General features: G+C 42.3%; 1 protein-coding gene across 1 annotated transcript in view; it reads left to right on the top strand.

The window, feature by feature from the left end:
- Window positions 1–26,273, top strand: part of LONRF3 (LON peptidase N-terminal domain and ring finger 3) — a 203,408-nt gene that overhangs the window by 127,961 nt on the left and 49,174 nt on the right. The window contains exons 8-9 of the mRNA XM_044057065.1: window positions 269–427; window positions 22,093–22,255. Coding sequence (XP_043913000.1) covers window positions 269–427; window positions 22,093–22,255 — 322 coding nt within the window. The remainder of the gene's footprint in view (window positions 1–268; window positions 428–22,092; window positions 22,256–26,273) is intronic.

Genomic DNA, 26,273 nt, shown 5'->3' with positions numbered 1-26,273 from the left:
ACCCTTTTTTCCATGTTCATTTCGTACTTTGTAACTCTGAATTCCAAGGACAGGGATGACTTGATTACTTATGACTTGATTACATATGGCAGCATTTATGAAAGTAAACATCCCGTTATGCTGTGTGAAAGTCTGTAGATATGTTGTAGAGCTTTGAGATCTTTTAAACAACTATTGCACCATTAAGTATTCATTGCATATGTAGTTCATAGTCGCTAGTCTTAAGTTCTGCATTATTGTATTTACAGTGTTTCCTTTCTTTGTGCAGTCTGAACAAGAATGTTCCAATATTTGTGTGTACCATGGCGTATCCTACTGTCCCATGTCCGCTGCACATTTTTGAGCCACGGTATCGGCTCATGGTCCGAAGATGTATGGAGACTGGTACAAAACAGTTCGGGATGTGCATTAGTGATCCTGTCAAGGGGTAAGAACAGTATTGTCTAATGTGTCTGTGCTTGTTAAATGTAGCCAAGACAAAAAATAAAATCTGGTTCCTTTTTTTTTTTTTTTTTTTTTTTACTGTAGTCCTGTTTTTAACCAAGAAATGTGCAAGTTACTGTGCAGTTCTGTCTTTTGTAAATCTACTAACACTAGTAGATATCTGTTTTGGTTATGCTGTCAAGTGGGAACCACTTTTCTTATTCTGACATTTGAAATGTAATGAACAATAAACCTATGAGATTTTGAAAGAGACATGAGAAAAATTAGAGGAAGATTCATGTTTTCCTCTTCTATATTTTCTCAGCTCACTGCTGTCAATATGCATTAATGTGCACCACAGCATTTCTTGATTAATCTCCCATGATAGCTTTCTTCTCATCCATGCTATGAATTTTTCTGCACAATGCCAGCATGGATGTGTTGTGACCAATTCCCAGCTTGACAGTTTGTAGACAGAAACCTGTTTTCTGAGCGACTCAAGCGACTAATTTCCAAACTCTGACCATAACCTGAATGAAGGTTTGATATCCCTTGTTTCGATGCTGTGCACCAAATTTGCAACAGTTTAGCAAGATTTTTGAGTAATTTTGTTTTGCACTGAAATTCAGTTCTACTGCACTAGTTCATGCAGCTGTCTGTCATGAGTTTTTAGACATTTATAGAGAAAAGCCATTATAAACAAAGCCCAGTATAAGAATAGCGATGAGAGTAAATCAGTACAGTTGGGATATAAACATTGCAATGCACATGTCTACATATTGATAAAAATTTAGTGTCTTGTTTGCAGGAGAGGAACTGAGATGTGATTTAAATGACCAGCAACATTCATCCCTCCATTTTGGGGAGGAGGTACTTGCTGTTACTCCAACTCCTAGTGAAGAGCCTGAAGTCCTGCAGCTCATCTTGGAAGGTGAATAGACCATGCCAGTATGCATTGAGCCCATGCTAAGATGCATTCTTGCGCATTTATCGCAAGTCTGCATGGCCCCCAGAAGAAAGAGAAAGATGAGCTGAGCACAAATAAAGCACACTAGTGCCTTCACTGTTGAAAGACAGTGGACCTTGGGTGGTCTTCCCCAGCTGATAACTCTGCATTGATGAGGATGGAAGGAACCAAGGGAACCTCATTCCAATGGTATTGGGGGGGAAAGAAGCAAAACACTGTATTCACAGCAAACTTGACATTAGTAGATATAAAAATTGACATTAAGTGAAGAGCACAGAATCTGGTTGGAATGGGGCATCTTTAATAATGTCTAGTACTAAGGCCACAGGCATTAGTATTGCTTGAGACTTCATATTATCCCAGGCTGTGAACTCCTTTTGTCTGTCCCAAAACTCACCATGCATGCTCCCTTCCTTGCATCTTCATTGATGCACTGTTCATCATCGGTCTCCTAAATTATTCCAAACTGCTGTACCGAGCAATTTGTGCACAAATGCTTAATGTGTGGATTGTGCTGTGATCAAGTTATTTCTGCTGATGTTCTTTTTGGGATAGTTTTCTTGGGAGCTATTTTAGGGTTTCTAAAAGTCTGTCTTCTACTTCACTACCCTTGTTCCTTAGACTTGCTTTGTATGGGTGGTGATTTTTCTCTGCTTCGCTCCTTTTTTTTTTCTGAGGCTTGTTTCTGTAACTTTTCCTATTATTTTCAATTTGTTTCCACCTTATTAGGAATGCCCATTTGCACTGTGCCTTTGCATAACTCTTTGGTGTTCAAGTTTGTTTGCACCTTCTTTACATGTACGTGGCTTGGTTTTCATTGGTACCCAGACAGGAGAAAATTGCAGTTATGTTAAATTGCCTTTGTTGCTTAGTCCAAGACTAAAAAGAAGACAGTCTTCTACATCAACTTTTCGTGTTAAACTGCTTAAGAAGAGTGGAAAGCATCAATGGCTCCTTTCTGACTTCAGGCATCTAGTAGGGCTGTGAACCCTCTGTTTCAGTGAATGGTGCAGACTTGCCAGTTGACAGTTCTATAGTCCCTCTTCCTGTCCCATTAGAATGGCCTTCTCCTAGCCCTTCACACCTTTGCAACAGTTGAAATTGTGTCTGACCGGGAGGTTAGTGTTATTTCACAGCCCTTGTTTGCAAGACCATCAGGACTGAGGTGGACATGCACTCTGATCGTTAAGACTGTGGGTGGCTGGTGTAGGCAGTTTTATTGGCGCAGCAGTAGTTAGCTGGGCTGTATGCTCCTCCTGGTCAGGCTGGGGCTTGTGGTGCCATGCACTGCAGACATTTTGAGACATTCTCGTTGGCAGTGAGGTTTGAGGCTCCAATTCCCATGAAACTATGCCAGCTGGGAAAATTTGGGGGACTTGATGATCCAGTCATATTGACTGCTGTTACTTTGTGACCCCCTTTGCGACCAGAACATTTTATTTTGATGATACCACTGACACCATTGTCAGAGTCCTTGCATTTTGGCACTAGACTGGTTTGTTTTGGCTCAACCCATTACTTGCCTTTTATTGGTACCTTCCAGTTTGAAGTATTTTTTTTTTTTGTGGCTTTTGTGGTAGAAGCGTTAAGGATGCAGGTTGTGACTCGTTCAGTCCCACCCTTAACTCTATCTATATAGGTATCTGCTTTGTAGAATGCTGTGCACATCTATGGTGCCATTACCAGGCTGTACCCTGAGACTTTATCCCAATGGAATATTGAAGTAGGCATATGGTCCAGGGACTTTGGTCACCCAAGGGGCTGTTATTTCACATCATACTGTAAATGAGGGTAGTGCCTCTGACCTGACATTTTCTGGGATCCTTCCCTCCAGTGTTCCCTTCTATCCAGAGAGACAGCCTATCCATTGTGTGATATCAGAACAAACAAGGGAGAATCCTAACATTCACTTTTCAGAAGGCTTGTTAGAATTTGGGACTGGACCATGAGTACAGTGATAGTCTGTATTCCTGCAGAGTCCAGTCACTTAAGAGAGCAAGGCTGAACGGGTATCTGCTCATCCCTGTTGTCATTCCTCAGCTCTTCAGTACTGAACAAGGATTTTCTTCAGATGGTGTGAATCCTGCTGTGACTTGCTCACATCTCCATCCAAAGCAAAGTGAAAGGGTTTCTTCTGTTTTACCTTGTCATGGAAGGATCTTTAAGGGACGGTCTTGCCCCATGGTCATGGAAGGATCTTTAAGGGACAGTCTTGCCCCATGGTCTCATCTGTAGTTTTCCCCACTTTAGGTGATAACCAAATTTCATATCAAGGTGGGGAAGTTTCAAGCTAGAGTAATTCTCTTAGCTCCTTTTGTGGCCTAACAATTATGGGGACCCTTCTGTTGCTGTGCCTGCAGGAGAAACTGCTGTTTCTAAGACCAACCATGATCTTGTTGCCCTGTCCCATTCAGACCTTCACTTCCTGTGTCTTGCATCTTGGTTTTTCCAACTTCAGTAAGTTGCGGGTAATCTCTTTCAGGAAGTCTTGTTTCTTTTATTCTCTGTTCTCGGAAACCTAATATTGAAAAGCCTACAAGGGTGAATATATCCATTTTTCTGTTTGGGCTGAAATAAAAGGTTTGGATCCCATTTCTGCTGTGGATGTGCTGGTTTTCTTGAGTATGAGTTAAGTTGCTTCTCTGTCCGTGTCCACTTGGCTGCTGTTTGACTTTCATGGGGCCTGTGATAGTTCCTTGTTGGCTTTGCTGAAAGTTTCCAAGTGGTAATTTCTTCCTGAAGCCTCCGGGTGATAGTTCCTTGTTGGCTTTGCTGAAAGTTTCCAAGTGGTAATTTCTTCCTGAAGCCTCCGGTTCCTCATTGAAACCTTTATTTTGTCTTGCAGAATCTTGTAAAGGTTGAACAAGCAGCCTCAACCAGCCTTAAGTTTGCTTCCTGGATGTTTTTTTCTTGCAGCCATTACATTTTCCTGATGAATTTCTGAACTTCACTGAACCTCCTTACCTTGCTTTCCAGAAGGATCATATTCCCCTTTGTACCGAGTCTTTGTTTATGCTGAATGTAGCCTCAGACGCGCAGTTTTTACCTCCCCTCTCCCTGTTATGTTAATTGTGAGATGTATGTTGTGCTGTCTAAACATTCAGAAGCATTTGCATTACATGGGGCCAAGGCCATCCAAAAGCATCTCGTCTCTTCTCTTTTAATTTGAGGTGTTTGAGAGAGAGAGTTTGCAATGTTGCTCTTTCCAGGTTAGGCATGGCTTCATCCCTTTATAACCCTAGCGCTATGTCCCATCCGAGCAGAGTTTGATTAGCAGCTTGGGCATTTGATGGAGCTGGCAGGGGAGGATGGATGAGAGTATCTAGGGGGAGGGTGGAGCTGGCTGTGCACTGCCATGCACCCACTGAGGAAGAGTGGCAGTAGAAATGCACAAAAAGGATGCAGGTCCTCAACTCACTGAGACAACATTATGTGATGACCTTTCTGTCAAGTGCTTTGGAAAGTGTGTAGCCACTTGGGGAAATTATGGGCCACCTTGGTGACACAGATCACTTATCACTTAACTTGCGGGTGGTGTTAGGGCTATTTAGAACTGCCTTCATAGGAAGCAGCAGTGGGCACACACAACCCTAATGACCCTCACCCCTTTTGGGAAACCACCACCAGGGAACAAATGGGTTCAAATCCATTAATGGGAGACTTGAAGGTTGGCAGACTCTTGGACAGAAAGAGCAGAGGTAAAAAATGGCATTCTTTCTGTGTGTGTGTTTTTTTTTTTTTTTTTTTTTTTTTTTCATATATCCACTTTTTAAGGTAAATAAAAGTTGTTTGGTTAAAAAAAATCCCAAAACACTATGCAGTCTGCATGTTTCATGCAAGGTTCTTATTTAGTCAGGAATGAATGCTACTATAATTTTCACAATTTTATCTTTCATAATGATATATTATTCAGTTAGCACGTTTAATCAAGCCCCACTCCAGTGATTGCATTACAGTGCTGGGAATGTCTAAAATTAATATGCTTCTACAATCACAAAATAATGCATTTTCCCAAGAATTAGGTGCAGAACAATTTTTCTTATGCTTCTGCTCAAATCTGTGTCTCATTCTTAATGATGGGCATAGGTTGCAGTCATTACTGCACACTGGTCCAAGAGTTGCCACTTCTCAGTTACCTCTTACCATGCTTTAATGGCCTAAGCTCCAACTGGAGTTGCTTCAATTACCCCAGGAATTTCCTTGAGTTTCCATATTCTAGTAATAGATTTCTTTGTTTTCAAAAATAGACATAGGAAATAATAATTATAATTTGTTTTTCATCTCTGCTTCCAATTCAACAAAAAACATTTCTATGTTGACTATATTATTTGCTCTTCCATATTTTTTTTTAAATTCCATCAGCTTTTGATATTCCCTGAAGATAAGCTGCTCTTGCATCTCCAGTAATTGCTGGGGATATCTAGGCCTGGCCAGTGTGTAAAAATAACGTGACATTTCCTTCCAAAGATCGTCTTGGTTTAGTAACATACCTGGAGTTCTGACAGATTCCTTCTCATTGCTCCATAGTGAACTCTGTTGCCAATGTTCATTTTGTCCTTTTCTTAATATGCACTTTTCCTTTATAGTTAAAGGATTCTGTAGGTTCTAATGGTTAGTCTCTTAAAAGGTGCTGACAGGGTTCTAGCTTCTATTACTAATTTTACCAAGTTAGGCATGCCATCTTCCTGGTCCCTGTTTTCCAAAGTTTGTATTCATTGAAAAAACATACATAAGTCAATGAATCCCCAACCATCAGGATGAGTTACTCTTGCTTCTCGGTGTTCCATTATGCTACTAGTTCTCGAGAGCTGTTCTAGAAGTCTTGGTTCCTTCATTTCATCCATCTGTAGGCTGCCTGCCTCCATCATCTCCCTTGCCCTTTGATAGTATCTCTTCATCTTGTATTTCATTTCATCACATTCTCAACTACTTAGGCTTAATGTCATTTTCTGCTGTTTTATAATTATATTGTCCAGTGTAATGCTCACTTTTTTCTGTAACTTAACAGTATCCAAGTGCTTACCCTCTGTCTTCCAAATTACTTCCCTCTTTTGAGTTTAGTATCATTTTCCACTTAGTGGTATATGCTGCAATTTGCATAAAGTACAGTAAAACTTGATGGCTTTAATTTATAAGGTGTGATACCTTTGACAAGATGGCTTCAAAGTAGCATTTGAAATCTGGCATGGCTAGGCCTCCTATCTTGGGGTAACATTAACGTTCTCCCACACAACTTTTTTTTCTTCCCCATCATAAAATATTTTAGTTTTGTCTTAAAAACTCTGCATATCCCCTTTTCAGGTGGTGTAAATACAGTAGTATTCATCTACATTACTAATACAGTAATGTATTCTCTGTATGTCTTTTTTTTTTTTTTTAATCACTCTACAAGCAGAATGCTATTTACTCTTATGTGATTACTGTACAAATCTAACATTACTGTAATTAGTATTCTTTCTTTTACCGTTGTGTGTGTGTATATATATATATATATATATATATATATATATATATATATATATATATATATATATATATATATATATATATATATATATATATAATTGTTTTTGTGTGTGTACACACACATTATGACATTATTTATATATAATTAATCTTGATTCTGATCTCAAACTATTTTCAGGTTCAACCAGTGTCCTACCCTGGCTAATAAATTCTAATTTAAGCACATGTATGTGGTACCAGAAACATTTTTATGATCTGGATTTTAATATCTAAATCCAGATTCAGAAGTTTTGAGTCTCTGATTCCTTTGACCATCTCTTGTTTGGTTTCCTCCAGCATTTCTTTTGCAGCTGTTCAGAGTCCTCCTTGATGCAGATTGCCATGTACTTTGTTCTTGTGTCCACATAGGTATGAACTGTTGAACGAGATCAAGGGTGTGGACATAAGATGAAAACTGTAGCTGTATATTCTCATGACATAAAGTAAATGAAGATAATTAAGTAAATTGCCCTAGGACCAATCTTGGAACATCTACTTGTGATTTTCATTAAATACGCAATAATATGAGCTGGTAATACCATTTTCTGCTGTGTCCCATATAGGTCACACCCTTTAATTGGTGATCTTATCTGTACTGACAGTGGGGCAAAATAGATTGCAATGTCAGTGGACATCCTTGTCCTGTTCCTTTAGATAATTTTGAATAATCAGTCATCCAGAATCCCCCACCCCCCACCTTTATTTTGGTTTTCATCACCTATAGATATTCTTTATCACTTTACTATTTCATTTGGTATTCCAATTCTGTGTTCAGAACATGGAACATGTATGCCCAACTGACCCTGTCACATGTTTTTTTTCTGCATCCTGCCTGATGAATAAGAGATGTATTCTGTTCATCCTCCTTTTGTAACATCGAGGTTGCATTAATATTGTCATATGTTTTTACCCTGCATGAACCTACATTGGTCTCTTAAGTGTGATAAAACCTTTCTGTCCTTTTTGACATTATAGGTTCATAGGTGAATGAATACTAGGCTAACTACTCTGGAGGGGTGATTTTAAACCTAGCCAGTAACCGAAAGACAGAATCAAGTCCCTCACCATGGTTCTGTGAGATGAAAACCTTGACCATTATGCCAAACCCACCTCCCAACATTTTTTAATCTTTTTGTTCAGGAGAAAACATTAGCTAGCTGGGCCATTTAAGCCTAGCCAATTTCCCTCAAGGGTGCGAATCATACCCTGTACCTTTTTGTGTGCTAGCTAAACACATTAACCATTATGTCTGGCTCAGTCTTTAGAGACGTCTTGTACTGATTGGATATATTAATTCCTTCTACCTGCTTTAATTCCTGTGATCCTCATGCCTGTTCATTGTATAACCTTGTACAGAATTCTTGAAAATGTCCCGAATTTATTTGAGTGTCTGGTTAGTTTCTAGTATTGACATATTCATTTTGTTACTGATAATTCACTTTGTTTGCTTAACTCATCTTGTTGGTAGTTTTTATGCCCATTAATTGTGGTCAAAATAGATTTGCTTAATGGGAACATATAGGTTATCCACAAATTCCTGAACTTTGTATTTAGCTTTCTAGAGGCTTTTTTCCTCATGTTCAGCTTGCTTTCTCCTCATCTATTGCCTGACTTTCACCTTATGAAAGCCTTCTCTAAAGCCCATTCTAATTCCTTCCCATATTTCCTTTATCTGTTTCATTCTGAAACTCAGTTTTATCTCATCCAGTGGTTTTCCTAGGTTATGTTCCATATCTAGATTATATGATAGTTTTTTTGTAGTATGATTTGGACCCATTCTTTGTGCCAGTGTCGTTCTTTTAGCTTATCCACTCACTCCCATTTCAGTTGTAAAGAGGCAGGATCAGAAATTGTAATTAGTTTGTTTTAACATGCTCCACTAAGTAAATTTGCTCTTGCGGGAACTAAACCCTCCCCATTCAGTCCCATTGCCTAAATCTGGAGGAGTTGTAGGAATACCAGAGTGTCCTTCAACTACACTGTCAATGTCTTTATATCCCATCAGTTTTAGGTGTACACACAGGTAAAATAGTGAATCCCCCATCTACTTTTATGCCTACAAATCTACTGTGCCCATCAGCCAACGGTATCCTTCACTTTCAAGGATATCTCATTTTGAATTATTAGAACCACCCCTTATTTCTCTTTTTAGTTCCGCTGAGTAACCAGTTTCTTAGAATTGCTAAATGTTCTGCTCTTTTTAACTGTGTATCATGCAGTAATGCAACAGTTACCTTACTCTGCTTTAATGTATGTCAGTATTCATCGTTTTACCTGCTTCTGTTTAGCCATTGACATTCCTCATCAAGATCTTCAAATCCATTATACTCCTCTCCAATACTGTGGGATTCTGAGGGTATATTCCTACAATGGCTTCTCTCTCTATTTTATTTGACTAGTTCTTTTTTTAGATTTGTCAATAAGTTGAGATCTAGGCATTCTAGGTGAAAACATATGCAAATATATAGTAAAATGTAATTAACAATGCATAACTTTGCATTTAAACTTAACTTGTTTAATGCTAGTTAGGCATATGTTATAAATGGGCTATTCCTGTCGTATGATTAGGGTTTTGCATCTTTAATCCTTGCATGTGATAAAATGCATTATTTGCTCATTGAAAATGGGCATCCCTTGAATCCATTCCCAACTAGTAATGATTCATTGATGGACTGTCTTTTAATTCTTGTTTACCAATTCCCCATTATTCACTGTAACCTGTTTCTTACTTTACTACTGTCTTTTACTACTGTCTTTCAAGGCTTTGCACTCAAGTCCCAATGAAACCCATTACTGAGTTTTACAGCTCTTGTATCTAACTGTATGTTCCCCTTTAATCCCAGCCTAAGCTAGCGTGACTGTTATTTTTAATGTTTCTTCCCCTCTTTGGAAATGATTGTAGCCGAGCTGCCTCACATGCATCTTTCTGGAAGAAAGTCCCAACTACTATGTTCTCTATCTGACCTGTATTCTCTCTGAAGGAATTGCTTGATGGCTAGCAGCCTGACTGCACCCACCCCTATTGAAGATTTTATATTTCTACATATTTCATTGCATTACTACAGCAAAGTGATTGCACATTGCCAATACAATCGGCCTCAAGTTAAGATCAATTTTAAAATGCCTATGAAGAAAAAACTGAAAAGTTGAGCACCAAATACAAATTGTTGTACATAAATACACAATAAAATTATGATATTCATGGAAGATGGCAGCCACAACTTTCCATTTTATTAGGAGATTACACTTGCAAGAAAAACCTATAAAATATCTCCTTTGCTTCTATGAATATTATAGTATCTGATTTATTCTTCCAGTAAGTACTATTAATAAAGTAATGAATGATCTAATATTGTCAAATTTTCATCTTCTCTTCTCACATATGGGTCCGGATCAGAGTCCTGTGATCTGACTCTGCCATTAGCAAGCTTGTGGTAGCCAAAAAGCTCTTGGGTACCTCCCCCTTACACACCATGCATCTGTCCCCATTTACCTCTGATCTCATTTTACCGCTTTGCGAATACTTGGTCGTTCAGTAGCTCTTGGGTCAAGTTATACATTTTTTCTTCAAATTTTCTTCAATCTCTTTGTACCTTATTAGTTTTTTGATAAGATGGTCACTTCTATCCATTTTCTCTCTGTTGCTCTGTCCACTAGTTTACTATATTTATCTTGCCTTCACTTTCCCCCTTCCTGCTCGGAACAGTTTTTTTCAGAAGTTACTTTCTCCCCTTTTACCTCTGAAGTATTTCTTCCCTACTGTTTTTAGTAGGGTTTTCCCTTCCCTCCATTTTCAGACTAAAAAACTAAAAACTGTGTGTACGCACACCCACACAAGTTGTTCCTGTTCTTTATTATGGTGGAGAAACAAGAGAAACCAGTGGGCTTCAAGAAGTGCACTAAGTGTGGACAGATTCCTTCAGCAACTCGCATTCTTTGTGTGTACTGTCTTGGGCCTTCGCATTCACAGGAGGACTGTGCCATTTGTCTCTCCTTCAATAACCAAGCTTTAATAGAAGGAATAAGCACATTTTGAGAGGGACGTTGCCTTCAGCCTTTGGTGAAGCAGTTTCTGGAGCAACTTCTTCCCATAAAACTAATTTGGCTCCAAGTCCTGCTTCGCCCTTTTCCTCCAAATCCTCAGACAAGGCCAAGAAAAGACCATTGGTGCCAACTAATATTTTGGAGCTGAAGTCCAAAAAATCAACCCCCCCCCCCCCTTGGGGAGTCACAGATCTGATCGGAACAGTATGCTCCGACTGCTAGTCCATCGGATATGGCTTCTTTGGCTCCGACCTCATCTGACAAGGAGTGGTTGGACCTGATGTTTAGGCCTTTCAAGTAGATACTGAACTTGCCAAGAACATGGTACTCTCCTTCATACAGCCCAGTACTTTCAAGGGTACTGTCCCCCTTTCTGCCTAGGCCAGGATCCCCTTCTGTTATGTCCTCCCTTTTGACCAGGAGTATTACAGAAGAAGAAGTGGAGCAGATGGTGCAGAAGAGCTTATGAGCACAGGGTGTATCACTAGGTCCCCTTCATCGTCAGCCCTTTCAGCTCCAGGTCTACCCAAACCGTCCACTTCCTCCTACTCCTCCTCTGACTTCATGGCATGTCGGAGCCCACAGATCCGATGTGCCTGGTGACTTTTGAGTTTAGATACTAGGATGCTGTCTTCCTTGGAACAGACCTATGCTCAGAGCTTATCAGCCTTTTCAGAGCTGGAGAGCTCCCAGAGCCAAAGTGAGCTCATCTGACTTTGAGTCCAGTTTACACCCAGATAGTTGGGAGTGGTTGATTGCCCTCAGGTATTCGATAAAAGTGACCTCTGCTCCCTCCCTGGATGGATCTGTCTTCTGGACTTGGGGGGCTCTCCTTCCCAAAAGCATGGCTTCCCTGGTCCAGAGTACTCATCCTTCCAAGAGGGGTCAGTCTTTGGAGTGGGCTATGGCCTCCTCTGCACCAGCAAAGTCACCCCCCCCCTTTTTGGACCCATTATCCCAAGTAAACGCTCAGCACTCTTCTTCCTCCCTTCTTGCTCCACAGGGACAGTGGGAACCTAGGCGCCAGGATACCCGTCAATGTACCTCTGACTCTTCAGATACCTCCCCAGATTATCCCACTGAGGAGGTTCCTCGGAAGAGGTCATGCAAGAGGAAGCACTCTGACTCCACAGAGAAGTCAGCCACTGAAGACACTGACCTCGATGAAGGTGAGGGTTCCCCATGGTCACCCCCCAAGGATGTTTTCTTTGGGGAGATTCTAGAAATTCTCAAGCAGAGGGGTGACTAAGTCAAGCAACCCCTCGCCTGAGGAGTTAGTGTACCTAGCCGCCTTCAAGTCCCATCCTTCTACCTCTTGGATGTCTCCTCCCACTGATTAGCTTATAGACTTAATCTCATGGTGGGCGTGGGAGACCCCAGATTCCATTGAGCCTGTTCCCTGGAGACCAAATTAAAGTTTTTTGGACTAAGGGGGTTGCAGTAAATGCTATGGTCATAGCAGCACCGACCAAGAAATAACTTTTCGACGAGAGTTCTACTATAGATGTGGGAAGTGCATCTTTTCCTCAGTGATCTTTGCCCTGCATTTGCTGAATTACTTGTCTCGTTTCACAAGGTTAGAAAGGGATCTGATTAAGGAACTCTGATGCCCTTCAAGGATCAGTAGCTGAGGGAGCTTAAGAAAAGGTAGCTTCCCAGTTAGCCACCCTTCATTCAGTTGCCAACTCTTCCATGAGACTTATTGCACACACCACTGAAGGAACGAGTAGAGTGGCAGGTTCCAGCATTTCCATGAGGAGGCATGCCTGGATGCACCTTTGAGATTTTGCAGAGCCTTTTAAGTTTTCATTTGTCAATGCTTCGTTTGATGGCGCATCTTTTTTTTGGGCCCAAAGTCAAGGATATGCAATCCAGTTTTGAGAAAGATGGTAAAACCCTTTCTGCCTTGGGCATACATTTTTCAACTCCTCAGAGTCCTTACCATAAAGGTCAGAGAGGTAGCAGGAAAATGTGGCTTAAAGTCTCCAGGATCTTACCAGGACACATGTGGAGAATTTTCCCCTAGAGGCAGAGGGGGAGACGGCAATGGAAGATGTCATCCTCTGGATAGAGGAGGTCTGCAGAACCAGGGTTCATGGGAACCATTCTTTGAGGAAACCTTTTTAGCACTGCTGAAGGGAGGCCTGATTATCTGCCTCTGAATCCGGGGGGTTGCTTATCCCTGCACTGATAGCCTGGAAGAACATAACTTGCGATGTATGGGTGCAGAGGATGACATCCAGGGGTTGCCAATTCCCTTCTCCCAACAAGAAAACCCCAGACGTTCTACCCAGTCAAAGGGATTAAGCCGTTTTGCAAATTCTAAATCTGCTAGGGAAAAAAGTAATAGAGAGGTCCTCCCCAGACCAGAGTGTATTCATAACTTACTAGAGGTATGTGTTTTTTGGTTTGCTTTTTTGTTTGTTTTTTTTTTTTTTTGTTTTTTATAGTGCCAAAAAAAGGGGGGGACACTCTCTTCTAGATCTTGGCAAATTGAGCAAATCAGTCTGTCGCAGCAAATTCCAGATGGTCACAGTCCATACTCCCCTTTCTGGAAAAGCACAATTGGATATGCTCTGTAGATCTTAAGGATGTGTATTACCACATAAAAATGGACAGACACTCCAGAAGATACCTTGCCTTCCATCTGGGAGCCAGTTATTACCAGTTCAGAGTGCTGCCCTTTGGTCTCACTATTGCCCAAAGAGTGTTCACCAAATGTGTGAGTGGTTGTGGCTCACCTGTGATGACAAGGATTCCAAGTGTTTCCATACTTGGACAACTGGTTCATTTCCGCCCCGACCAGGCATCTACTTGTATATGCAAGAAACTCTGTTCTTCAGCTTTTCTCAGAACTGGGCATAACAATAAATCAGCAAAAAAATCTCCTCTGGAACCCACTCAAATGATAGTTTATAGGAGCCCTGTTAGACAAGAACCTGATGATGATTTCCAAACTTCCCCCTTCCAGAGTACTGACAATAAAGAGACAGACTGCAAGGTTGATCAGAAACAAGAGTACTAACCTGTTAAGTTATCCAGGCCTTTGGTTCCATAGCTGTGTTAGTCCCACTGGCCAAGTTTTACATGCAAAGGCTTCTAGCCTCGCAATGGTCATTAGTCCATCAACCAGTGTCCTTTCAAATTCTCATAACAGAAACATGCAAAAAAGATTTCTTATGGTGGATTCATTCTCGGCAGGTGACACAAGCCGACCTTTTGTTCCTCCTCTACCACAGGCTATGGTGACCACAGATGCTTCCCAGATAGGATTGGGGGGGGGGCATTAACTGGGGAAGACTGTTGGAGGCACCTGGGCTTTAGACAAGGCCAAGCTCCACATAAATGTCTTGGACATGAGGGCAATGCTCTTAGCATTGCAAGCATTTCAGTCTGCCCTTCATCTAGGCATGGTAGCAATTCAATCCAACAATGTGTCTGTGGTATGGTACATAAACAAGCAAGGAGGAACCAGATCATACCCTCTCTCTGTCAGAAAGCCCTGTGTGTGACAATGGGCAATCTCATCCAACCGCCGTCTGATAGCAACACATTCCAAGAGGTCTAGCATCATAGTGAACAAACTGAGCAAAGCCATTCTCATACCACACGAGTGATCCTTCATTCAGAATGTGGTAACCACATTTTCCACACATGGGGCCAGCCTTGCTGCAATCTTTTTGTCTCTCCTCTCAATAGCAGATACAGTGACTACTACACCCTGATTCCCCCACAGGGGCAAACCTGGAGGGATGCTCCGATGCATGATTGGCCCCCCTGAACTTCTGTGTGCCCTTTCCACAATTCCATGGATTCCCAAGTTCCTTCAGAAAGCCAAAAGGTTGAAGAGGACAATTATCCTCATTGCCCCCATATTGGCCTCAACAAATATGGATGTTATGTGATCCTATCTCGCCTACATTCTGACTGATGGGTTCGGAGCCGATCCCTCGGCTCCACCTTCACGCTTATGCCAAGAGCAGTAAGTCTCTTATTGGCTGAGCTTACTATATCCCAGGATGCACCACTACCAGTCCCCCAGATCTCGTTTGCCACTAACTAGCAAAGACGTGGTCTCGAGCTGGCTGAGCTAAGTAGTGTTTTTCACTAACTTTTTCTGTCAGGAATTTTCTATTTCTATAACAAAAAGCTGTTTTAACAGCTATACCGTACTTTTTGTGTGTGTGACTGGTATTTTTTGTGGAAAATTTTGTGTGTGATTGTGTGTTTGTTCTGACTAGAGGCCCCCTTGAATTGAAGGGCCTTTCCCTGTCAGTCAATTTCTTTCAAATCCTTAGGGGTTCTAGGATCCCCTTTAGTTATTTTTTCTGTAGTTGTCGGACTGTCAATCTTAATCGCGGCCGTAAGCTAATCATTGTAGTGACAGTCAATTTAAAAAAAAAAGTTTTTTCTGTGATCAGTTACTGAATTTGTTGCTATAATGTCTCAGGCTCCTAGGCCTTGGGCTTTAAGAAGTGCACTAAGTGCAGTTTTAAAATTTCAATCACAGATGACCACTCTCTCTGTGTATATTGTTTGGGCGCCAAACATTTGCAGGAGTCCTGCAGCGTTCCTCAAGGGTCCTCCAAGAGAGGAAAAATAAACTTATTTTGAAAGGCCTTATAAAACCCTCTTTTGAAGAAGCATTAGCGTCCTCTCCTTCTCCTGCTAAAAAGAAAGAGCTCCGACCAGTCCGAAAGACATAGGCAGGCTTCTCCTTGGCTCCCACGGACTTCGGCGGAGGGAATGTCTGCCTCGATGCCTCCAGTCTCGACTCCTCTGGGTTGAACCCGGCGGCTGGGGCATCTCACCTTCGCCGGCTCCACTGATCTCGGATCCGATGAAGGTTGTCCTTCAGACACTTCCTCTTCGCACCGATGGAAATTGGTTTGTGCACTCCTTGTCTCCTCCAGGTCATCGAGGATGTCGACATAGACAGGGTGCTCCAAAGACTGTTCCAGTCCCAGTCTTTCAAAAATTTGTTTCGCTCATTGCCATTCCTCCTCCGACCGCCTGGCTCTCCGTCCAGAGGTGCTGATGGAGCCAGTGGAGATCCTAGGGACCTATGCTGTCTGTTCCGAGCCTCCCTCTCGGTGCTTGACGGTGCGGACTTCCGTCTGCTATCATGGCTCTCCCAGGATTCTGGGGTCCGGCTTTCAGAGCTATGAGGAGTGCCTTGGCCAAGTCTTCTTGACCATCTCTGCGGCTACCGGGCACCTTCCTGGGCATGCAGACTGGGTCTTTGGCAGTTCCCTGTCTCTCCTGAGGGTTCTTGAGTTGTCTTGGAAGAGCCCCCAAGGAAAGATGGGTCAGAGAGGAGCAAGTGGACTGACACTGATCTTGATGATGATGATGTCTCATTTGCAGACATTCTAGAAATCCTTGAGCAGCGAGGCTGGCTGGAATTCAACCCCCTCCGTTGATGAGTCAGTGTTTCTCAAGGCCCCTCCGCCTCCTGGGTGTCTGTTCCTGGATTTGGTTTAACATCCAGATACTGTGGAACCAGTGCCTAACAAATTTTTGTCTGCCCCACCGGCTGTAGATGCCATGGTGGTGGCATCTGCTACCCAGCAGGGCGTGGCAGACTAATAAGGAGTCTAGGAGCATGGACCAGCGCACCCTGACTGTCCCTGAATTATTTGGCACATTTCACCAGACTACAGAGGGATCTGGTCAAGGAGCTCTCAGACTCCCTCTCAGGTAACCTACCTGAGCAGCTCTCTCAGTTGGCTATCCTTACCTCTATTTCTAACTCGTCCATGAGGCTCATTTCATATGCCTTTGATGGGTCCTCTTTGTTTGGACCCAAGGTAAAGACCTTATCCCAAGGCTAAAGAGGAGGGAAGAAATTCTTTCCCAACAGCAGGAAGATTCCCCTTCCAGAGGCAGAGGCGGGAAATTATTCTGGGAGACGCAACACTGGAGACCGAGTCCTTTCATGGCTCTTCAGCCTCCCACACTCCATGAGGGATTGCCCGGCTGTGCTGCTCCGGAGCCAGTCGGGTGCCGTTGCCAAGCACCTAAAAGCCTGGGAGTCTATTACTCAGGACAGATGGGTGCCGGAGGTTACACCAAAAATCCCGGACCCACCACCCAGTTAAAGGGAAATTGCAGCCGTAGAAGCTTCAAAGTTGCTAGAAAAAGGAGTCATCCAACGGTCCCCACAGACCAGATCGGATCCGGAAACTACTCAAGGTTCTTTTTAGTGCCAAAAAAGACAGGGGACCTGAGACCCATTTGGATCTCAGCAAACTAAACCAGTCCGTCATGAAGTCCAAATTCGAATGGTCACTTTACAATCCATTCTCCCATTGTTGGAGAAAGATGTTTGGATGTGCTCCATAGATCTCCTATTATCACATACCGATACATCAGGCGTCCAGGAGGTATCTGCGCTTCAGCCTGGGAGACGGTCATTTCCAATTTTGTGCTCTGCCCTTTGGTCTCACCACAGCCCCAGGGTGTTCACCAAGTGTTTGGCAGTAGTGACTGCTCACCTGAGGAGTCTCTGATTCCAAGTGTTTCCCTATCTGGACGACTGGCTCCTGACTGCCACCACCAGGCATCTACTACTAGAGAACCTACAAGCCACCATCTCCTGGGTGCTTCCCGGGAATTACATTCAACTGGTCAAAGTCTGTCTTGCTGCCTTCTCAGCATAAGATTCATAGGAGCAGAGATAGACTCAAAATTGATTTCTTCCTACGAAAGGATACAAACATTACAAGGTCAAGTCCGAGCCCTGCTTCTAAGATCCAAAGCCCCAGCCAGGTTGGTCCTGCAACTTTTAGGTTCAATGTCTGCCACGGTTCTCCTAGTTCCTCTGGCAAGATTGCATATGAGAATTCTTCAGTGGCTGTTATCGACACAATGGTCCTTTCAGGATCTCCTCAATCATCACATACTGATTACAGAAGACCTCCGCTGGTGGCTTCTGCCATCCAATCTGAATCAGGGAAGACCGTAGCCACCTTGACGGATGCCTCCCAGGCGGGGGGGGGGGGGCATTGTCTGGGCAGGTCAGTTCAGGGATCTTGGCAACCTTTCTCCATATCAATGTGTTGGAAATGAGGGCTGTACTTCTGTCCCTACAAGCCCTCCACAACTTTCTCCTCAAGGCATTATCGCTATCCACACAGACAACATGTCGGTGGTCTGGTATCTAAACAAACAAGGAGGGACCAGATCTTACCCTTTGCAGAGAGGCCATGAGGGTGTGGGAATGGGCAGTGGCTACCAACCACATTCCAGGAAAATCCAATGTATTGGCAGACAGACTGAGCAGGACTATTCTTTCTCCTCCAGCTCAGATTTTCAAAGATGGGGGATTAAAGGTTCTTTTCCTTGACCCAGCGTCAAGGGGAAGAGGCTAGCGATGCTCTAGTCCAACCTTGGCCAACAGGACTGCCAGTTCCACTCCTTCCCAAAGTCATCGCTTCCCAATTGGGGTCCACAATGATTCTAATTGCTCTGGCCTCGTCAGGTATGGTTCCCTACCTACAGAAATATGCTCTGGGCGGTCCCTGGTTTTGGATCTAACTCCGGACCTTCTGATTCACCAGTCGGGACAACAGCACCAGTCCCTTCACACTTTGAAATTAGCAGCTTGGCTCCTCCACTTCCGACTTTAGTCAGAAATCACACCTTGGACCCTGGAGTTATTCACATTTTATCTTCAGCCGACAAACCCACCACTAAGAAATTGTATCACAGGAAGTGGAAGAGGTTTGCTATCTGGGCTCAACTCAGAGGCTTAGACCCTATTACTGTTTTAACATCCTTGTTTAATCAAGGATCTTCAGTCTCTACTATTAAGGTCCAACTAGCAGCTATCTCCAAATTTATCCATAGACCCACCGTTGATGTGTAGCTGTTTATGTATAACTTTCATGAAACGTGCTGTGCTTTGAAGACCCCCAGTTTTTCATCCATCTTGATTTGGTACTTAGTGCCTTAACATCTTCCCCATTTGAAGCTACATGTGAGTTGAAATATCTGTCTTGGAAAACTGCCTTCTTAATTGCAATTACCTCTGCAAGAAGAGTTTCAGAACTTCAAGCCCTATCTATCAAACCACCGTACTTGATTTTTCACAAGGATAGAGTATCACTTAGGCCTAATCCATCTTTTGTTCCAAAAGTTTGTTCTAATCTCTGTCTCCAACAATCTCTAGAGCCACCAGTTTTCTTTCCAAAATTTTCAAACAAAGCGGAATACACCTTGCATAAGTTGGATGTTCACAGGCAATTGCGCTTCTATCTAGACAGGACTCAACAGATTGAAAAACAGACCAATTGTTTGTGTCCTTTTCAGATAATAAACTGGGTAAAACCATCACTAAAGCTACTATTGCCAAATGGATTAGAGATTGCATAACTCAGGCTTATTCCTCTTCAAATAAGCAACTTACAACATCTGTCAAAGCTCACTCTACTAGAGCTATGGCTACCTCTATACATTTCATTCCAAGCTCGCTATTTCTGAGATTTGTGCTTACTTGGTCCAACCGCACACTTTCATTTCCCACTATAAATTGGATGTGGCATCTAAAGGCGAGCATCATTTGGTTCCACGGTACTCAGGAGTGTTTTCCAGTGAGCCACCCAGGATTCAGGTGCTAGGGGCGCTGTCCCATCAGTCAGAATGTAGGGAGATAGGATCACATAACATCTTTTAGTTATGTACTCACCATAACTTCAGATGTTTGGGATCCATCTACCCTCCTTCCCCTGCCTTGGAGATCAGAAGAGATTGAACGGTTTGAGTTCTACTGTTTTTATCTTTCATCTGACGATGTTATATAAGCAGTGCGTGCGTGTGTGCATGTATGCGGACAAACTAGATCTGGGGGACTGGTAGTGGTGCATCCTGGGATATAGTAAGCTCAGCCACTTTGGCATACCCATCAGTCAGAATGTAGGCGAGATGGATCCCAAACATCTGAAGTTATGGTGAGTACATAACTAAAAGTTTCCCTTCCTGTGGTCTCCTCTACAGAAGGAACCCTGGATTCTGGATCCTTTTCCAGACCGGTTACATCTGACAATTAACTCATCCCAACCTTTACAGTTTCAAACTGACAGCTTGGTTCCTCCAGTTCCATTGATTGGTGGACAACCTATGCTGTCCTTCCAATCCATCATATCTTGATGTCATTCCATAAGCCATCAACTCAGAAGCTATATAGGAGTAAGTGGAAGAGATTTGTCTTTTGGGCACAGCAACACAACATGGATCCCATCAAAGCCCCTATTCATTTCATATTGGACTTCCTAGCTGATCTTTTCAATAATGGGGTAGCCATTTCAAATTTCCATATTAGATTTGACAATTCCTCCTTTTACTCCCACAAACTCTGCAAAGCATTCTTAAAAGGGACCTTATTGTTAGAACTTCCTTACAAGGAACCTACTGTCTTTTTTGGAATTTAAATCTGGTTTTGCATCTCATTACTCTGCTCCCCTTTGAAACTGCAGCAACTTGTGATTAGTATATTTGTGATTAGTATATTTGTGGAAAAAACTATTTTTGGTGGCTGTCACATCAGCAAGACAGATTTCAGACCTTAAAGCCCTGTCTTCTGAAGCACTGTATATAGTTTGCTATAACAGAATCTCCTTGCATACCAAACCCTTGTTCTTGCCCCAAGTGGTCTGTCAAGTGAATCTTAATCAGGCTATTCAGTTACCTGTTTTCTTTCCTAATTTTAGAAACTAAGGGAAATGTATTCTGCATCTCTTGGATGCTCATAGACCGTTACATTTCTATTTACATAGAACCAGAGACGTTTGGAAGACAAAGCAGTTTTGTTGCATTCGTAGGGCCTAGGAAAGGCGTTCCAGTAGGGCCTAGGAAAGGCGTTCCAGTTACTGAAGTTACTTTATCCAAGTGGCTTTCTAGATGTATTTCCTTTATTCATTCTTCTAAGGGCACAAAGCCTGACAGTTCCATTCGGGCTCATTCAGCCAGAGCAATGGAAACCTCTGCAGTCTTTCAGTCCAGTGTTTCCTTGGATGATATTTGTGCAGCAGCTACTTGGCCTGGAGAAGGGAGCTAGTGCGGTGCATTCTAGACTAGTTGGAAGTAAAGTCTATAACCACTCAAACTACAGATGTATTGTTAGTTTCAAGTTCATCCCAATATAAGGTTTTCAGAAAATATTAAGCCGTTATCTTTCTTGAATGGTTGTTGTCATTGAAAACATATTAAAATTTTGATACAAATAGTATAAGAAAATATTTAATATACTTTAACTACACTAGATGGAGGTCAAGTATTAGGTTGTGTTGCCCATCATATAAGCTTTAAAGCAAACTTTTCTTTCTTTAGCTTGTATTTTGCATGGTTTTAAATTTTAATTTAAATATGAATAAACAATTTAAGATAAGTGGATGTTTCACTAGGTTGATCATAGAGTAATGCCTGGAGGTGTCACTGGGGTTTAATGAGATACAAAAAAATCACACAAAGCAATCACCATATGTAAAATGTTAGTATTTATTACATGTCACAAAATAACAAATGGCACCAATACAGTGACTTAAATTGTATCTGATGAAGGCTATTAAGTGAAACCAGATGAGCATCTTTGGTAAAAGCAGCAGTTCTAGTCCCTCTGTAGATAACGTTTATTAATTTGCAGCTTTATGTAACGTTTGGTGCACATGTCTGAATGATTGATTATATTTGATTTGTTCTGCATAATGGACTGTGTGGAGGACCTCACACTGAGCTGGAACATGAACAGTTGTAAAATCATGATAAACACCTAGTGCTTCTCCCAGATTAGTTGTTTCTTAGCGAAGGAATTTTGTCTGTGAATAGCTTCAGTCAAACTTTGTGGCTGTTATAACACAAAATGCAAGATGTGTCCAGAACTGAGGCGAACCCTTTTTCCAGTTGTGACTGGAAAGTATGAAGTGTTCCTGCACCTATGTTTTAATCTTGCCGAAGGCTGTAAAGACTGGTCTTAAGTTGAGGTCATCTCAAGAATTTTAATTCTTAAATATGCCAGTCATTGTCATGTGCTTGTAATGTCTGGTCATTTTACTGGAAAACATTCTAAATTATGGAGACTGTGTACAGAGCAGCTTTCTTCTGCTGCAGTATAACATCTTACTTAGTTTATAAACGTTTACAACTGTTTCTCATAGGTTTGCAGATTATGGCTGCATGCTGGAAGTCAGAAATGTGGAGTTTTTTGCAGATGGTCGCTCTGTTGTCAATAGCATCGGTAAGAGGAGGTTCAAAGTGAGAGCGCATGGCCAACGGGATGGATATAATACTGCAGATATTGAATACCTTGAAGATAAAAAGGTAGTTTGCAGTGTATTTCACCAGAGTAAACAGTCAGTTATTCTATATGCTCATATAGTTACAATAGCATTGGTATTATTTATGTTTATGGTACTGTCTTTCAAATGGAACTTGAAAAAAATGTGCTCAGTATCCTGAGACACTAACAGATTACAGAAAATGGTGTGCATTGCATATAGAGTCTTTGGCTTAGGCTTAAGTGCTAGAAGGGCGTCTCGTAAAACTGGCATGTAAACCCTGAGCATATTGGAAATCCTGTTACTGGAGCTGCAATAGGTCCAGGTAGAGGTGCTAGTTTTTTGTAATTCTGGCAGTGGTTTGTACTGCTTTAGTGATGTTGGACATTGTCTGCAATGTTTATTTTGTAGCATTTTTTACAGTATTTTCAGAATACATTTGCTAATAGCTTGTTAGTGGCTAACCTGAGCTTGTTGTTGGAGTTCTTGCTATTGTATATGCACCCACAGACAGACTCCATGCAATTGATGGCCTGGTAACCTCACTAGGTCCTGTACCAGTTTTACATGAAATGACCATTTCAAGAGTGATTGCTGAATCCAGATTTCCATTATAATTTAAACCACAACATCCCCTTCACTGATTTGGATGGCACCTGTAGCCCCTAGTGTGACATTGTTGTGTAGATTCTGGCAATGCAGCCCCTAGTGGGACATTGTTGTGTAGATTCTGGCAATGCACCATTAACCATGTTAACCACAGACTGGTAGGACTACAAAAATGCAACTCTGGTAGGTTAATAACATGTTTTGCACATTATATTGTTGTTTTTTTTTTTAATTCACACTGCCTACTGCACATATTTCATATTTTAAGCTGCATGTTATGTTAGGTTTTTGTTTTTATAAACTGTCTAAACTAGTTTCCCTACCTCTGGTACAGGTTTCTTTATGCTGATTAATGTGCGTCATTTAAAGCTTTTTATGTGCCAATTGCACTATGACGGTCTGTCCCATGATTGTCTATCCCATGTTGTGCTTTAGATTTATGTTCACCTCAGCTTTAGGTATTTTTCATTGATCTTCTAATAGATTTTTATTTGGCTGTCTGTGCAGTACTTGATCATGCAGTGAAGCATGATTGCTGACACTGTATTTTAAGTGTTTTGATAGCTAGAAATGGGAAATTGCAGCAGCTGTTGGCACAGTTGTTTTATAACTTAGTATATTGAAACATAGAAATCCTTTATATGGGCTTTCTTTTCCACATCTTGGCAAAACTGGCTAGCAGCGTATTCAATTATATTCTAATGCAGTGATACAGACTTTTCTCTCAGTGTTGCTTATAAATTTAATAGTGTATGTTTTCTGTAATCTTTTCTTTGCTGCTTTGTCCCTAGAAATTGCTTGGCTGTTTGGGATATTTTGCTGATACCTTAATCTTTATGGGCTTAGTGATATGGGCTTATGCCAGCATAGCCAGATTGGGCACTCTGCTGAGGACTTAACCTCTACAGCTGTACCAGTGATGAGTCTTTGGGTATCTGAGGGAGACCTATATAAAGAAATCTAGACCCTGGGCTGACTGCGTTCCATGTGTGCTCTTAAGGAGAAATTGTGCTTGATGCAGGGAGGTCTGCATCTGGAAATACTGAGTGTATCCTTTTGTATTCCAAGGGAACATCCTCCAGTGTCAGTGATGAGGATTGAAGTCCTTGTTCACTGGCCCAGAGACCAGTCATGACATACTGGTTGCCAGTGGTAGGTCCATCACATATTGGTGAGCAGTGGTGTGGATATTGAATTTTTGTAGCTTGTAAGCAGTGGTCACTAAAGAAGGTGTTTGTACTCTCAATCTGCCATAAAGTAGACATTCAGAGTTTCATATCGCAATAGTTTGAGTTATTAGTCGGTGAGAGCAGGCAAGGATGTCTGCATACCTTACTTGGATAGAGGGAGGTTTCTCTGCTCACCTGTGAGAGGGAGCTTTGAGCAGCCATCTATCCCTGGAGGAGTGGTTTCAGCCCAGAAGTTAGTAGTTTATACGCCATTTTGGGTTAATTTCAATCTTTCACTTCCCTGCTGTAAAAACTGCGTTTGCACAGTTTTGCACGTCCGGGTAGTGCCGGTTAGCTAGGGCTAAATTTATCCTGGCTCCACCAGGTCTCCTCTTCAGTTTTTCCCTTGAAAGTAGTCTAACTCTCTCAACCTAAGCACTTAAAAAGCATCCCACAGACAAGCACTTGCTCAGACCTAATAGCAGGCACTAATATACCCAGACACTTGATTGCCAGCAGGGCAAGGCTCATTATTCACCCCTCCCCAACCAAGCAGCTCACCCTACTATTCAGGCATGACCAAAGGGCAATTTCAGGTATACTGTCCAGTCCAGCTGGTGAACCTGGGTATCCTGAGACAATGTTACAACTACCTCATATACACAGACAAACCTCTCCTCTTACCACAAAACATTAACATATGCGAGAGATGCAATTATATAGCTAAATTGGAGGCTAAGCTCTCTCCACCCAAGACTGGAAGAGGCAGTCCTGAGGAGAAGGTTAACACTTGCACCACACCTCCAACCTCACATAGACATACTAAACCAGCACTGGCAAAAAATACACATAAATACACAAAATCATACTCTGAGGCTCTAAATAAAAACCTGCAAGCATCGCAGACCTCCAAAGCAGACACCCAAAAAAACCTGCACCTCCTGTCTCACAAACCAGACGGCACATAAAACACAAAATCCGTGTACCACACCATCGCAGCCCTTAAGGTGAAATAACATACCTAACACACTAGTAATAGGCAACTCTATAGTAAGGCACACTGACATCCCACTCACTAGGCTGGACAAGGAGAAGGTTACTGTTAGCTGTCAGTCGGGAGCCAGAATCCACCACATAACGCAAGCACTCAGGTCACTCCAGAACAAGTACAAATATGACACTGTCATTGTTCATGTTGGTGTGAATGACCGGAAACGTACCTCCCAGGCCTACATGAAGAGAGACACGGAAGAGCTCTCTGATCATGTAGCCCAGGCGGGTATGTCCCTGACCCTGAGTAGCATCCTGCCCTCACTAAGAATGATACCGCAGTGTAAAGAAAAAATGATCAATTTCAACAATTCGCTAAGCTTCTGGTGTCATTCAAAGGGGAACCAGTGTCTGTCAGCCTGGGATCACATGCTTGACGGGCCTCGTTGCTTCGCAAGAGACAGCTTGCACCTGTCACCCCTAGGCTTTCGAATAATGGCCAAGGCTCTTGCTGCCCCCATAGTGCCTTTTTTAGGCAAGGCTCAAAAGTCAAACCCACCTCTGTAAACAGCACAAATAAAAAAAAAAAAAAAAATGAGGGTTATGCTACTCAACACCAGGAGTTTAAATCTCAAAATGCACGCAGTCGAAGCACTCCTCAGTATGGAGAACGTCAACATCTGTGCAGTAACTGAAACCTGGTTCAAGGCTCCACAGAGCACCCCAGCACTACCGGGCTACAACTCATGCCACAAATTTCAGCCACTGAACATGGACCGAAACACAAAAGGAGGGGGTGTATCCATATTCATCAAGGATACCTACACCTCCAGGTTGGTGGCGCAGCATGATACCTCCGAGATAATCCATGTGCAGCTATCATCGGGCAAATCTGCAATGCAAATTGTGGCCTGCTACAGATCACCCTCCATGACCCAGGACCACCACTCTGCCTTTCTGGAGACACTGGAAAACAAGACGTTCCTACCAAAGACCATGATTTTGGGCGATTTCAATTACCCTATCTTTAACTGGGAAAACTGCTAGAGTACAAACTCCCAAGTCCAGCACTTCCTGGAATTTATCATCACAAATGCCCTGGATCAGCTGGTAAATTCCCCTACCGGAGGTGAAAACCTATTGGACCTAGTCGTCACCAACATGGGCGACAGGTGTTCCGCACCAGAGGTCAACCCGTCACTGGTTAGATCAGACAATAAACTAGTCACGCTGGATGTCCACACCACACCACCACCCACAACCAAGGAAACCACAGTGAAAAACTTTTCTGTA

This window comes from Protopterus annectens, chromosome 15.part0 (genome assembly GCF_019279795.1).
Source record: "Protopterus annectens isolate FY-2018-M chromosome 15.part0, PAN1.0, whole genome shotgun sequence".
NCBI classification, from domain to species: Eukaryota; Metazoa; Chordata; order Ceratodontiformes; family Protopteridae; genus Protopterus; species Protopterus annectens.
The sequence above is the reverse complement of the archived record's forward strand: the minus strand, read 5'-3'. Positions and strand labels throughout refer to the sequence as shown.